Source organism: Salvelinus fontinalis, chromosome 27 (assembly GCF_029448725.1).
Source record: "Salvelinus fontinalis isolate EN_2023a chromosome 27, ASM2944872v1, whole genome shotgun sequence".
NCBI lineage: Eukaryota > Metazoa > Chordata > Actinopteri > Salmoniformes > Salmonidae > Salvelinus > Salvelinus fontinalis.
In genome coordinates this window covers 7,774,049-7,790,582 of record NC_074691.1, presented here as the reverse complement: position 1 = coordinate 7,790,582, position 16,534 = coordinate 7,774,049, and the positions used below count along the sequence as shown (strand labels likewise).

The 16,534-nt window shown below is 41.0% G+C and overlaps 1 protein-coding gene across 6 annotated transcripts in view; it reads left to right on the top strand.

Annotated features, from left to right (window-relative positions):
- LOC129824948 (filamin-A-interacting protein 1-like) overlaps positions 1-16,534 on the top strand; it is a 63,611-nt gene that overhangs the window by 13,381 nt on the left and 33,696 nt on the right. For 4 of the 6 annotated variants that reach the window (XM_055884530.1, XM_055884532.1, XM_055884528.1 and 1 more), the window contains exons 2-4: positions 7,124-7,426; positions 11,410-11,586; positions 12,128-12,306. In XM_055884530.1, coding sequence (XP_055740505.1) covers positions 7,130-7,426; positions 11,410-11,586; positions 12,128-12,306 — 653 coding nt within the window. In that variant the 5' untranslated portion in view covers positions 7,124-7,129. Of the gene's footprint in view, positions 1-6,943; positions 7,427-11,246; positions 11,330-11,409; positions 11,587-12,127; positions 12,307-16,534 lie in introns of those variants that run through there. The other 2 variants (XM_055884529.1, XM_055884533.1) reach the window with 2 other exon arrangements.

Below are 16,534 nucleotides of genomic sequence, written 5' to 3'. Positions count from 1 at the left end.
TACATGCCACAGAAGGGCTTTACAGAAGAGTGACCAGAAAAAGAAGAAAAAAAAACATGTTTGGTGTTTGCCAAAAGGCATGTGGGAGACTCCCCAAACATATGGAAGAAGGTACTCTGGTCAGATGAGACTAAAATTGAGCTTTCTGGCCATCAAGGAAAACACTATGTCTGGCGCAAACCTAACACCTCTCATCACCCCGAGAACACCATCCCCACAGTGAAGCATGGTGGTGGCAGCATCATGCTGTGGGGATGTTTTTCATCGGCAGGGACTGGGAAACAGGTCAGAATTGAAGGAATGATGGATGACACTAAATACAGGGAAATTCTTGAGGGAAACCTGTTTCAGTCTTCCAGAGATTTGAGACTGGGACGGAGGTTCACCTTCCAGCAGGACAATGACCCTAAGCATACTGCTAAAGCAACACTCGAGTGGTTTAATGGGAAACATTTAAATGTCTTGGAATGGCCTAGTCAAAGCCCAGACCTCAATCCAATTGAGAATCTGTGGTATGACTTAAAGATGTAAAGATTGCTGTACATCAGCGGAACCCATCCAACTTGAAGGAGCCGAAGCAGTTTTGCCTTGAAGAATGGGCAAAACTTCCAGTGGCTAGATGTGCCAAGCTTATAGAGCCATACCCCAAGAGGCTTGCAGTTGTAATTTCTGCAAAAGGTGGCTCTACAAATATTTGACTTTGGGGGGTGAATAGTTATGCACACTCAAGTTTTCTGTTTTTTTGTCTGATTTCTTGTTTGTCTCACCGTAAAAAATATTTAGCATTTTCAAAATGGTAGGCATGTTGTGTAAATCAAATGACACAAACCTCCCAAAAATCCATTTTAACTCCAGTTTGTAAGGCAACAAAATAGGAAAAATGCCAAGGGGAGTGAATACTTTCGCAAGCCACTGTATGTCTTCCAATGGTGCGACTGCTGTCGGCATCCAAAGATTATCCAATTTGAATAAACGCTTGGAGGTAAGGATGGCAGCAGTGGTGTAGTCTACGGCGAAACGGATATCACTTATTATTGATATCTACATAGCGCATTGACGTGAATCACACTGCTGCTCTCTTGTTTAGTTATTTGCACCGTACAGATTGTGGTTGTTGTGGATAGCTGTTCACAAATCTAAATGTGTATTTGAACCCAATAATGGTTGAATTCAAGAAGTTTAAGCCGCCTATCAATCATTATTTTTGAAACCAGTGAAAAATGCACTCTTGCAACAGCTGCATAGTGTGACTACCTCATGAAGCTGGTTGAGAGAATGCCAAGAGTGTGCAAAGCTGTCATCAAGGCAAGTAGTGGCTACTTTGAAGAATCTCAAATATAAAATATATTTTGATTTGTTAAACACTTGTTTGGTTACTACATGAATATAACTTATAAATGGGCCTCATGAGCTTAGTTTAACTGTCATACTACATGAGAACCCAAAACATAAACTTGTTTTTCTCCAATAATGTAAACATTGTAAATGTAAACGAACACTGTATAGCCTCATAACATGGTTAAAACAATAATTTGCATCCATAGTTCTGTCTATTAATCTGAGAGTCGTTACATTTTCCAGGCCCATCCCTCAGCTTTTTACCAAAACAGAGGTGGGGCGGCCATTTTGTTATTGATTAATCTGTGGATTTTCCCTTTAAACAGCTGCATATTAGATATCAAAGTGTCACCAACAAAAAGGTAAACAATAGGCCTATTGCAAATGCAGCATATGGCATTTATTTTTCACATGTAAATAGCACTTTTCAGCAGTAGGCTTCTTCCATGAGCATGCCATTCCATGAGCATGCCATTTCATGAGCGCAGCATTTATTTTCAACTTGTATCAATGAGCCCAATCAGTCCTCCATGACAATAAAATCATAAACAACAGAGTAGGACAGGCTTATAAATCCTTAGTTTTGGGGTTATGCTCAGGTAAAACAATTTAGCTAATCTATACTTCCATATTTCCAAGTCCTATTCTTGAAGATCAAGGGGTATACCATTTATTGGCATGACTGGAATTCTGATCGACTTTGGTTTTTAATGTGAAGATATAATTTAATCGTATTATTATATGTAGTAGAACGCGATGGGTTAGAAGAAGCCTCCTCAACCAACCCATAAAGTAAAATTTAGCATCCATGTATGGCCAGCTATGTAAACTTTAACATTGATTTATCCTGCAATAGATGTTGTTCAATTGGTAACATACTTTTTTGTCTTCTTCTAATACCTCTAAAGGGGAAAGTAATCTAAAAGTAACTGAATGTAATCAGATTACGTTACTGAATTTGGGTAATCCAAAAGTGATGTACTGATTACAATTTTGAACAGGTAACTAGTAACTGTAACAGATTACATTTAGAAAGTAACCTACCCAACCCTGGCTCTGAGTGACTGAACCCTTGTAGACAGTTTTCCTTCCTGTTTCACAGAGTTTTGTTTTACCACCCTGATCTGAACCCCCCCAGTCACCTTTGACCCTACCCTGACCTTTTGTCACAAACTTGTCTGGGTTGGTAGGTAGCAATGGTAGGAGACTTCAGGAAGTGCCTGTTTTACACTGAATTTACAGAGAGCTGTGACATTGAAAAGACAGATTGACCTCCTCCTGTACCCATAAACTCTCAGTGGTATTCACCTTACAGTGGGAGACTGAATATAATATACTGTAGCTAATCACAGGCTACCCAGAGGTAACCGAGGTTTGGAATGCACACAGTGTCTCTCACTGACAGAGTCAGATGGGTTTGAATTGAGTGGTATTTCATTAGAGGTGACTTATCAGAACTTTGTTTTAGTTTTTATAGCTTTGTTCAGATTGTTTTGTCCCCTGCTGGCGGTGGTTTTTACCGACAGTGGCAGCTGAACTCATGAATACAGCATGGTGTGAAGCAGACTCCCAGAGGAAGATTACTCAATCGTCTGATAAACGAAGTGCAAAGCTGCATTAAGTTCTGATGTTGCACACAGCTCTCTCTACTGTCTACCCCATACATGGTTGCCAAGACAACCACAGCATAATATTTTGCTTTTGGAAATGAGGTGAAATCTACTCAGCATATTGTCACCAGTAAAATTCTCAGAGGAGTATAGATGTGGCAAGTGTATGGTCCCGTTACACGAGTCGGGTTATGCTGCTTTTTCTTCCCTTTACTCTGAGTGAATTGCTGCAGCAGGATAGGATTTTCGGTTTTCAAAATAAAAAGTCTCTCCCCTATGTTCGTCTTCCCATATTTAGTCACATTGGGAGTCTTTAGTTGCATGCATGACTGAATCAAAATTCCATTTCAAAGGGACATTTTTGAAGAGCTACAAAATCAAGTAGTGGGGGATTTGGACAGCTGGCGGCACCAACCAGTACCTCGTTTTACTGGGGCTAAGTTGGCTGGTCTGTGAGACCGTCCACAGGGAGCCTTCGCCACATTCAAGTAGCCTTGATTGGACGAGACAATGTGTCAGATCTTCCTTTGTAACTCTGTAAGGAACCAAATTAAGCAAAGAATACATCTGAAAGGCGTTGTGTGGCAAAAGGAAGTATTGGAGCTGAGAGCAGACACGCTTGAAGTTAAGCATTTAAACACTCTCCCTTTCACTGCAGTATGTGGTAATGCACCGTGAGAGAAACTAGCAGGTGGACCTGCCATAATACCAAGATGTGATACTGTCAGCCTGCCAGAGAGATGTTTATACATATCATATAACATATCAATTATAAGAGTCATTGCTGACTGCCTTGGCCAACACCACCAGTCTTTGTTTCCCCTGATTAGGAATGTGTTGTTAGAGAAGCCAAGAAATGATATCAATATCCGCCATTTTATTTCTATAAATAGCAGAGGTCTTTGAATATCAAAGGATGTTGCATACCTCTTGAAAAAATGTGTGCAGAGGATCGTAGGAACGAATGAGGAACTGTGTGGTGTGCATTTACTGGCGTGTGTGAAAACCTACAGCTGTGGAGTAAAATAGAAGTATTGACAGCTGTTTAGAATGCTGATGGCTTATAAAGTGATCACATTTTGGCATTTCCACTTCTGGGTCCCACTGCACAAGTTGAGGGACGGGGCTCCTATAAATACTCACTGAAAACTTCACCAGCAGACAGCTGTGCATGCCGCCCAGCCAAAGGCCCAGCTCAAAAATAGGGACCCTGCCCTTATTTACCTCCCTATTTTCATGGGCAGAGAATTCACATAGGGTGCATTCCAAATTGCAGCCTATTCCTTATGGGCCCATAGTCAAAAGTTGTGCACTATGTAAGGAGTAGGGCTCCATTCGTGATGCGCTTATGCTCTACCATCAGCTATGGGCCACAGCTGTCCCAGGTTTTAGCAAGGCTCAAGTGTAAGTTGAGGAGACCAGCCTGGCACGATCACATCCCCAGAAATACCTGGGCCCTGCGAACATTCATCTTTACGTGCTTAAGCTGCATGATCTTCGTGATGATCAACATGTGATATTGGGCAACGGGAAAGTTGTGCCTTGTAGCATAGTCATTAGTAATGAGGGAAAGTGTGATTCAATGTGTGAACAGACACCATGTTTATAGTGAGGGTTTGCGTATTAACCTACCATTGGATAGTGCCTGTGAATCAGTGGAGGCTGCTGAGGGGGGGACGGCTCATAATAATGGCTGCAACGGAGCGAATGGAATGGCAGCAAACACCATTACACTATTCCGCTCCAGCCATTACCACGACCCCATCCTTCCCAATTAAGATGCCACCAACCTCCTGTCCTGTGAATCCACATTTAAAGAGAGTTGTGAACAACAGTATTGCCAACCACCCTTTTTATTTTCTGTTCTAAGTTTACTGTTATTGAAGGGTGGGCATGAGACCGAGAAGAACATGTACAGTAACTTGTAGTGGGTGACTTTCTATGGTATGAATCCACTTCAGAATAACACCGTAAATATTATTGCCACTCTTTCCCCTGAGCCCGTTTTGAGATATTTGATACAGAACCTTTAGGTAAACATTCCAATGTAATATTCTGCCTGCTGTTACCCTGGGCTTGTCATGGATTTATTTTTTTATACACAACTCTTCATTTTGGTTCGAATCAAACTGACACTCAACATGAAGACAGCTCCATGGCTGCACCCGATGGAGTGCTTGGCTTCTCCCCTGAAACAACTATTAATAACGCCCAACTCTAAAGTGGCTGCTACCATTTGGCTGCCAGGATTCTCTCAGCCTGAGTCACACGCTGCTTTCATCAGAGACTGTGCAACCTTGGGGAACTTTGGCCCCATTCATATGCAATGGCCTCATCGTGTTCTTTTCCTGAGCACCCCCGCCGTGTCCCTCCCTCCCTCCCTCCCTCCCTCCCTCCCTCCCTCCCTCCCTCCCTCCCTCCCTCCCTCCCTCCCTCCCTCCCTCCAATGTTATGGATCCCCTGTGTCTGTGTCTTCTGCCTGGGCTGTTGTGTTGATGTGACCATCGTCATAACTGGCATTGTCTCAAAGCTCGACCCCTGAGTATGACCCCTGAACAAATTATTTTGATTCACACAGAACCAGAACCAGTTATCTATCATCCAAATTCAATTAAAATTGCCCATCTGTTATGACTATATTCTGGGATCTGCATTTTCACAGCATATCGGCTTTGATTATGATGCTTCTGATGGCGATGCGGACTTATTACAGACACAGACAACTAACACTGGTCTGATCAATGTCCAAACAAGGCCAGCCAGGCCAGGCATACTGTAGCAGCTTCGCTGGTGTGACATGATGGAAAGCGTGACTCTGGCTCTATAGATTCTAGGACAATGGAAACAATGGATCTGATTTGGCACAGTAGGAGGCGAGAGCTCTTGGCCAGGAAACGTCCTCCCTGCAGTAAAAGCAGTAACTAACCCACTCCATATACTGTAGTTACAACTACGCTAACCTCATCCCTAGGCTAACTGCACACAGCGAGGAAGTGTATGGTGAAAGAGGTTACAAGTTACACTAGAATACTAAAAAGTCACGGTAGTTATGTATTTATTTGTATACGTTAGTTCACATAGCCTACCATTCAAGGTCACACATGTTTTTTGATGCATTAACGTCACACTGAATATATTTGTTTATTCAGGTTAGAATAACACAGTTGCTATTATAGCTACTTGCTTCATAATATTCCTTTGGTTCCAGATGTTTTTAAAAGTCCCTATGAGAACATTCTTCTAGACCATTCTCACTCCCAGAGTTGGGTCCCACACCTAATTACAATCAAGTATTACAATTTAAGAAACAGAAAAAGGGAGCAGTGTGAAATACTAGTACAGCGGGAATGACATAGGCCAAAGGGCATTAGTCAGAGGTCAGAGGTTAAGTTATGTGAGATCACAGGGGAAATTCTGAACATGTCTTGAGGTCATATTTAAATGTGGCTGAGATGACAGAGATGTTATTTACTCTCTATTGTACAAGCTTTCTTACTGGTCTATGTTGTATGTATGGCCGAGGGAGATCTCCACTGAGAAATGTTAGCAACACTTTCAACTTGTTCAAAACATATGCCATGAGAGACAACCCCATATAATTAATGCTCAGAGAATATTAATTTAACAAAAACATTATGCTAGGGCAGTGTTATATAAGGTTTTGTATCATTTCAGCCAGTGGCTTCGAAAATAACACTAACGAGCTACAAAACGGGTCCCCGGAAATTGTGCACTATTGTGTACAATGTCATCCATTTTGTATGATATGTTACGATTTCCAATTCGTACAATATGTTACACATTTATAAGTGCTTAAGATCCCGTCACTCGCTTTAAGAAGTGATCTCATGGCATATTATTTGTCATTCAATACTGTCAAATGATTATGTTGCTCTGCAGAGATAATGACGCACTAAATGACTCAGGCTTGGTAAACAAAACATGATCCTGTTATGCCAGGAGTGGAGAAGCCACTGACTATTACCTCCCCAGTGGCCACTGTGATCAAAATAGCTGCTATCCAAAGCCAGGGAAGAAAACTGATAGAATCCTCATCGTCTCTAAACAATTTACAGCCACCAAGAGGGCAATTTCAAGTTATTTATTTGGATAACATAGTGTGAACTATTTGGGCTGTGGATTCAGTGTCCCTGTTGTCTGTCTCCGCCCTGCAGGTGAGAATGCGGTCCAGGTGCAGCACAGCCATGGAGGGCTCAGACGACGGACAGATAAACCAGGTCACCCAGCCCACCAAAGCCTTTCCCAAAGAGGAGGGGGAGAACACACCAGAGCTGGTGAAGAGGAAAATGAAGGTCCAGCAAGAAGAGAAAGAGGGGAAGTCAGTGGTGTCTGGAACAGCGAAAAGGCCCCAGACAACCACAGAGAGCAGCAGAGGACAAAAGAAGGCAGCAGGGCTGACAGACCTCTCCAAGGAGGACCTTCTCCGTCTGCTGGGAGTCATGGAAGGAGAGGTGCAGGTGAGAGGTTCTCCACTAACATTGTGCTGCTGTGCCCTGGTCAATAGTAGTGCAATATATGCAGTGGTGTAAGTACTTAAGTAAAAATACTTTAAAGTACTTCTTAAGTAGTTTTTTGGGAGTATCTGTACTTCACTATTTCGATTTTTGGTAACTTTTACTTTAACTTCACTACATTACGAAAGAAAATAATGTACTTTATACTCCATACATTTTTTCTGACACCCAAAAGTTTGACAGGAAAATGGTCCAATTCACACACTTATCAAGAGAACATCACTGGTCATCCCTACTGCCACTGATCTGGCGGACTCACTAACAGCAAATGCTTTGTTTGTGAATGATGTCTGAGTGTTGGAGTATGCCCCTGGCTATAAGTAAATAATATAGAAACAAGAAAATTGTGCAGTCTGGTTTGTTTAATATAAGGAAGTTGAAATTATTTATACTTTTGACTCTTAAGTACATTTGAGCAATTCCATTTACTTTGATTCTTAAGTATATTTAAAACCAAATACTTTTAGACTTTTACTCAAGTAGTATTTTACTGGGTGACTTCCACTTTTACATGAGCCATTTTCTATTAAGGTATCTTTACTTTTACTCAAGTATGACAATTGAGTACTTTTCCCACCACTGTATAGGGAATAGGGTGCCATTTGGGATGCAGTTTCTCCACTGACACTGTGCTGCTGTGTGCTAGGTAACAGCTAACATTGTGGTAAGTGGTTTGTGTTATATTTGGCAGGTGGTAACATCTCAGCCTCTCATCATCTCAGCCTATGTGTCTGGCTTGACATGTTACTGTAACCAGGAGTGCGTAACCCAAGAGTCATGATGCTGACTCACTGCTGTTGAGAGTCAACCTCAGTGTCAGCAGCCATTAACTCTGGTACCTTCCCACGCTGCCCCACTCTGTGGGTCCTAATGAAAGTGTTAAGCCTGCTGTTCATTATTTTCTTAATGGAGTTCCATTTATAAACAAGCCTCAATAGAGTACCACAGTGTGAGTCATAAAACCCACAAAACCTAGCGGTCAAACAGGGAAATGGTTCCAATCGTTTTTCCACTATTCATAGGGGATTTTAGAAACACTTAAAATAAGGGCTGGCGTGACGTTTTGATAACCGTGTAAATCTCTCTCGAATTTGATCAATATATTCGGCTGTATTTACCCCCCAAAAAATGAAACGCTAATGAGCTGCTAATGTGGCTATCATGCAGAACTACAAATACCATGACGATCTGCACGAGACTGCCGACTCGAGGCAAAGGTAAGTATCTCTGGATTAACTATCTAATGTTAGCTAAATGTAGTAATGAATAAATTGGCTACATTTCTTTAAATGGACAATTCTGTGAACTGTCTTGGGCAAGTTTTAAAATACACAATACCTGTTAGCAAAGGTGTCAGCTAAAGCTGACGTGAAAGAGCTTGCTGGGATTTGCAGTCTTGCATGATGTCTACTTTGATGCTAATTAGCATTTTCAAATCTGAGAAAAAGAGAGCCGAATATATTGATAAGTCACCTTGTCCGAGAGATTTACATGGTTATGAAAACATCACACCGGGGCTGCGGTTCAAACTCATAAAAGACACACCCTCGTTCACTTACCCTCACCTTGTACCCTTGGGGGAATCCCCGTCAAAATCTTGGAGGGCGGTCCAAATGATTAGCCAAGCAAGGGAAGTTTGCAATGTAAGCCCATCAGCCCTCGTGTTTAGTCAAGTTTGCGAGTGTACAATTACAGTATGTTCACTTTGGGCCTGAAACTCCCCATAATTCAATTCGCGACGATTGTATATCCGCTAAGTAAAGTCAGACAAAAATGAAAACCTCAACGTCAATATATGGAGTCAACATACAAGTGTAAGTAAAAACTAATGTAAATAAGTTTGAAATTGTGCAACTAATGCACATGACAGCTCAAACACATCTTGTAAAAGTAATGATATTTTTGTTTGGTTAGCTTTTGGAAATTGTAGAAATTAAACATGTTCCTTCTTCAGAAGTTCCAGCTAGGCAGGCTAACATTATTTAACTAATTCATTTGCTAGCCATTATACAGTAGGTGGATATTCATAATTATATATTTAATGTAAGTAGACATGCAATCATAATTGACTGTAGCGCATATAAAGCACCGACAAGGTGGCTGAAAACACAATCATCGTGGGATGAATAAGTGCCGAATTTCCGGGCATTCCTTCCTCCTTCGCCCCTTGCCCTGCAAGTGTATACTCGTCAGACGTCGTGAGTCGTCATCAGAAGTGTCCACTTAATTTGAGGGCTGAGGGGATAGGGCGTCTTTTAAGTGTTTGGACTGCAACCCAGGGCAAGCCTACACAAAACACAGCACTTATTTTAAGTGTTTCTAAAATCCCCTATGGGAAAAATGAATAGTGGAAAAACGATTGGAACCATTTCCGTGTTTGGGAGCTAGGTTTTATGGGTATTATGACAACTACTGTGGGGCTCTATGGAGGGAGTGATGCTGCTGCCATCAGTGCACCCTCATCCCTTTCTCCATCCAGCTGATTTGTTTAGGCATGTTGATGACTTTGTAAAGTTGCAACTTGGGATAAACAACACACGTCCTCCTACACCTTATGTTGAAATCCAACCCTGAACATGTTGACATCCAACATGCTTAGAATGTCTTATCAACACTCAAGGTATTGTGAAAACAGAAGAATGGTCTTGTTTATACTAAATTACTTGCTAATTATATTCTAGCACAGTGGTATGGCAATAATTAAACTCTATTAATAATTTATAAGGAGCGAGATAAAGGGTCTTGTGTCCTTCATCTCTATGCAGGAATGTATAATTATGTCCCAAATGGCAGCCTATTCCCTATATAGTGCACTATTCCAACCTGGGCATATGGCAGTTGAGAAAAAAACCTGTGTTTTGGATTGCATTTGTATGAGAGGAGACACTCAGGGGTCTAGCTAAGGAGAACAGCGCCCCCCTGTGGGGAGAGTTGAGCTCACAGTGCAGGAAAACCACTATGAATGTGCTGTTTATTTTCAATAGTTACCCCACCCTGTGGTCATTTAAATATTTTACAATGATCATACTTCAAAATAATTGTATATGGTTGCCCATGTATATTCTCTAACCCAGGGCTCTCCAGCCCTGTTCCTGGAGAGCTGCAACCCTAATCTAGCGCACCTTATTCTAATAATTAGCTGGTTGATAAACTGAACCAGGTTAGTTACAACTGGGGTTGGAGGGAAAGCCTACAGAAGGGTCTCTCTCCAGGAACAGGGTTGGTGAGCTAAACTGAACTTTTACCAATAAATTCCTTTGACGGAGCTGGCTGTCACGCCATACACATTAGAAGTAAAAAATACAACTGAAAAGTTATCAAAAATGTATAAATATTTATTAAAAACAGATCACAGAGGTTAAACTATAGAACACGCAACAACAACATAAAGAAGGCTACAAAAAGAAGTAACACTTGACCCTTAAGATACATCGCATGTCTAGCTTCTTACCACATTGTCAAGAACTCCCCAAACTCTTCTCAACCTCCATTTTAAATGAGAAACACAATCAGGTGTGGGCAATAACCAATTAGGGGTGTGGCCCACACACCTGCATACAATTAAGTAGACCCGACAATTGACCAAACAAACTGAAGGAGATGTAGTTGAAAGATTAAGTGGATTTACATGGATAAAGTATGGAATAATGGTTAACTTGGGCCCAGTTCAAGAAATATAGTTCACAACAACACATTTAAAACAGTTAAAGGGGGAAATTGTGTCCTAGTGAAGATACTATCTTCACATTTCCCAACTCAAAAACAACCTCCAAGTGTCACTACTCGCAATAACAAAGCCACATCCGTCAATTTGAAGTGGTTCAAATGTCATCGAGAATAAAGAAGGTAATAATGTTATTGTCTTTATCCCCGTGTAAATGATTCTTAGGTGACCTAACGTGTCCCCCTGCTCCTTGTGCCCGTAGGCCAGAGAGGATATCATCCACATGCTGAAGTCAGAGCGTCCACGACCCGAAGCCCTGGAGGCCCATTACGGCTCAGCTGCCTCCATCAAACCCCTCCAGGCCCTGCAGAGAGACAGCCTTCTGACCAACAACACTACAACGCTAGGGGACAACGTCTATGAGATGCCCATGCAAGAGGTGAGTACCACTATAGACCGTTTGGTCTCATAGCATAGTAAATGTAAATTTGAGACACTTGTATTATGTTTGGTATGCTTACATAAGACAGAAAGTTACATAAGGCAATATCATCACAGACGATGTTAGCTAATTAACAACTACGTTACTTATTACTTTTTAGCTACTTTGCAACTTCTTAGCATGTTAGCTAACCCTTCCTCCAACAATCTAGTTCCTAACCTTAATCCATGCCCTAGCTATGTTACGTTTACCCCAGAGTCCAGGTTGCTATAGAAGTTAATACCAAAATAAATATAGATGAACTATAAATCGCTATATAGTGTTGATAATGTTCAATGTTTTTAATGAACATACTGGATGGATAGATACGTGTTTGAATGACTCAGACATGGCGTGTGCTCCAAATGGTACTCTATTCCCTAATAGCGAATTCATTTTTATCATATGGGCCCAGGTCAAAAATAGTTCACTATATAGGGTGCAATTTGGAATGAAAACATGGTGGATGCCATTGAAAACCTTCTAATATGTTGATCAGTTGGACCGGCTGGAGGAAAAGCATCGCGAGACGTACAGGCGTATGCTGGAGCAGCTGCTGCTGGCCGAGAAGTGTCACCGCCGCACGGTTAACGAGCTGGATAGCGAGAAACGCAAACACACAGACTTCATGAACAAGAGTGATGACTTCACCAACCTGCTGGAGCAGGAGAGGGAGAGGTGAGAGAGAGTTGCATGTTCCTTATTCCATGTGTGTAAGTACAGTGGCTTACCGCAGTTTCGCTAACTTCCTGCAATTCTACATATATTGCCATGGGGCAGAGAACAATGTACAGTTTTATAGCTTATAGCTTTTATAGTTTAGCTCATGCTATTCTAAACGTTTTGCAATGAGGCTAAGAGAATGTAGAATTTAAAGCCAATTTTCCTGCAATTCTACACATTGGCATGAGAACTTTTGCAGTTTTATAGCTAATCTCATGCTATTCTACACATTTTGCCATAAGTCAGATAAAATGTTACTGTTTTAAAGCTAATTAACTGCAACACATATTGACATGTTTTGCCATGACTATTTTACACACTTTTCCATGGCTTATATATTTTTGGGGTTTGGGGCCCCCAGAGCCCCACCTTGCGGTAGCTGCAGTACGCAAATGAGTTATTACATCATGTTACAATTGGTTGTGTGCCAATCTGTCACTGCACTCTGCAAATCACAAGGCCCGCAGTGCTCTAAAGTGTGACCACTTTGATCTCATATGCTCCTAGATATTTTGCTGTGTGACCTGACATTTTATTTTGGTAGCACCAGTGCGACCAGGAAAGAAATCACCCAGATAATATTTGTTGTAATGATGGGCTTCACTGTGCAGTTGTTTCCGAGTGCCCTTGAGAAAAAAACTAGCGCATATTCATACAATGCCTGTGTCTACCACTTTGTGTCGCCGGTTAGCTGAAGGCTTTCCCATAAAATGAATTAATGTTAACGGCAAAGTAGGCTTACCTGGAAGAATTATATGATGATTTGTATCAATCGGGTGGTGTTTTGCAAACTCTGCTATTGCGCATGCAGTACAGAAACACTGCCGGCCAAACATACCTCATTAGCTAGCTAACAACCAGGTTACTTTACCGGTATACTGTATCTAAATATTTGGGGGCACAGAAAGGAAAAGGGATAGCTTCTTTAGAAGACCAATGATCATAGCAATGAATGACTGATCTCTTGCATGTCATCACTCACAACTTGACGCTCTTAGAGAGACAGTGCAGCATTTAATGTAACACATCTCAATATGTAGTACTTTTCCACAATGTAGAAACCTTATATTCCATGAATTACTTTGTAAATTCCATGACAGGTTTTTGTATCAATTTTTTATACAGCGTTATTAGTTTAATAGAGCATAACATGCTTTTTATTTTTTTATTTCACCTTTATTTAACCAGGTAGGCTAGTTGAGAACAAGTTCTCATTTGCAACTGCGACCTGGCCAAGATAAAGCATAGCAGTGTGAACAGACAACAACACAGAGTTACACATGGAGTAAACAATAAACAAGTCAATAACATGGTAGAAAAGTAAAAAAAAAAATTTTTTTTAAAGTAGCTAGAGTTCATATAGGTCCAATATGCTATATCTCATTCCCAAAGCATATGTTCTGGTGCTCCTAGATTTTATGTTGTGCTCCTAACCTTCAGTTGGGAGCACCAGTAAATGTTTTTAATTTAGAGCACACGGGGAAGCAAGCCCAAACAATACCAGACAAAGACCCAGGGACAAAGAGACACTGAGGCAGTTTGAGCCCAGATGTAGCATGTCGACACCCAAGCTAGAGAACCCCTCAAAAGGGCTTGAACAGAGTCAATGCTCGATAGAGTGATAGACTCAACCAGTGAACAATGATAGTGCCACTCTGTTACAGTTGTTAGGTCATTAGACCACAATGACCTAAACATTGTTATTGGATACAGCACATATGTAGAAGAGGTACTGACATGATGAAGTATACATTGCTACAACTATGATTTACAGTAATATGGCAGTATTACATAGAATATATCATTCTTTTATGGCATGGTTGTTAAAAAGTTATGATACCCATTTGCCTTCATAGATATATAACTGTCACGAGCTGCGATTTACCCATCAAATCATTTTAGCCTCCTTGGAGACCAACTGAGTTTGACTATGGCTTTAAAACAAGGATGAAGAAGAGATAAAAAATCCGATACCAGCAAGATGTTCCCAGGTGGAATTTATGAGGCTCATAACAAAGGTGGAATCCAGATGTCAAATCTAACCTGGCCTCCAGTACAGTGCCTCAGTGGTACCCAATTCCCTATGTAGTGCACTCCTTTCAACCAGGGCCCGTAGGCCATGGTCAAAAGCATTGCACTATGTAGGAAATAGGGTGCCATTTGGGACACAGACTGTCTGACAGTACCTCAAGACCTGCAAGTCAGGACAGAGCACTGACATCATCTATACCCAACACTAGAGTAATCTGATAAGGATCAGTCTATCTGATAATGCATGATGATGAATGGTTCCTCACCATCAGAACACTGCTAGCTCACACAGCACTATGCACAGCTAGTTCTACTCCAGGTGTAAAACATTCCCCAATTGAAAGACCTCATGCCTCACTGAACCATTTACCCACAACATGAAAATATTGGAGTGTTTTGACAGTGGGTTGCATGCTAATTGATTAGTAGTCTTATGTAAGGAACAGATGGATGTCCCAGTTCCTATTTGAGGAACAAATGTTGTGTATGACCTCGTCCACGTGCGAAAACCTGCCCAGCATTGCCAAATTAATCGCTGTGTATGCAAATCATTTGTCACTTATAATTGACCTTGTTTTACTTGTGCTAGAATGAATTGCCTGTTCATATGTTGTTCAGGACATTTATATACCTTCAGTGGTCACATTTGTATCTGGGCAATTCCATGGTAACAGAGTTTTAAATGTATGCCAAACAAACACCATTGATTGCAAAGTTAAACAAACCATACAACTCTATACACAAGGACTATATTTCCAAAATGTCCACTGAAAATTTTACAAAAACACATTCAGAAAGTTTTCACACCCCTTGACTTTTTCCACATTTAGTTAAAGGCTGAATTTTAAAATTGATTACATTTATATTTTGTGTCACTGGCCTATACACAATACTCCATAATGTCAAAGTGGAATTATGTTTTTAGACATTATTATTCAACCCCTTTTATGGCAAGCCTAAATAGGTTCAGGAGTAAAGATTTGCTTAACAAGTCACATGTACTCTGTGTTAAATAAGTGTTTAACATGATTTTTGAATGACTACTTCATCTCTGTACCCCACACATACAATTATCTGAAAGGTCCCTCAGTCAAGTAGTGGATTTCACCCATAAAGGCACCTATTGGTAGATGGGTAAAATATAGCAGACATTGAATAACCCTTTGAGCATGATGAAGTTATTCATTACCTGAAAGGAAGGAAACTGCTCAATTTTCACCATGAGGCCAATGGTGCTTACAGCATTTAATGGCTGTTGACTGTGATAGATGACAACTGAGGATTGATCAACAACGTAGCAATGAACTATTTCCTGAATTCAAAGCGTTATGTTTGGGGCAAATCCAACACATCACTGAGTACCACTCTTCATTTTCTCAAGCGTGGTGGCTGCATCATGTTATGGGTATGCTTGTCATCGGCAAGGACTAGGGAGTTTGATAAACATTTTTACGGAATAGCGCTAAGCACAGGCAAAATCCTAGAGGAAAACCTGGTTGTCTGCTTTCCAACAGACACTGGAAGATAAATTCACATTTAGGCAGGACAATAACATAAAACACAATTAAGGGATAATGCCCGAGAAGCCAGTGTTTGGAAGCTATATTGGCATGGGTGTTGTGCTCTCTCATTAGGACACTGTTCAGAGGAGCTAGGCAACAACACAGCTAACACAATCACTTCAAACTGAAGCTGGAAAGACTGCAAACTAGCTGTACTTCGTTTTACCTTTTTTTCCAATTGACCTTTTTTTCTATATATCCATAAAAATTATGCCATCTGATTCATGATTTCGACTGGCTGAGAAATGCTGCCTGCCTTTCTGTCACGTTCTGACTCCTGACCCCTACACGTTCATTACTATGGGACAGTTGGAGATCGAATTTGAATATTGAAACAATGTTACAAATGTCGGAGAGACCTACAGCAAGGTTTATACAAATCTCCGCTGTTGAAAACTAAATGTTAGTCGAACAGAAATGTGAGAATGTCTAGATGCTTTTTATAGTGGAGATTAAGTTTAGAACTTCTCTGCCTGGGCTGATGAGACAGTGGATTGCGCAGTCAGATGGAACAGAGTAAATGGGCATTTTAACATTATAGATTTAGTCGGTGGTAACTTGTGGAATAGACACCGGCTGGAATGCGCTTT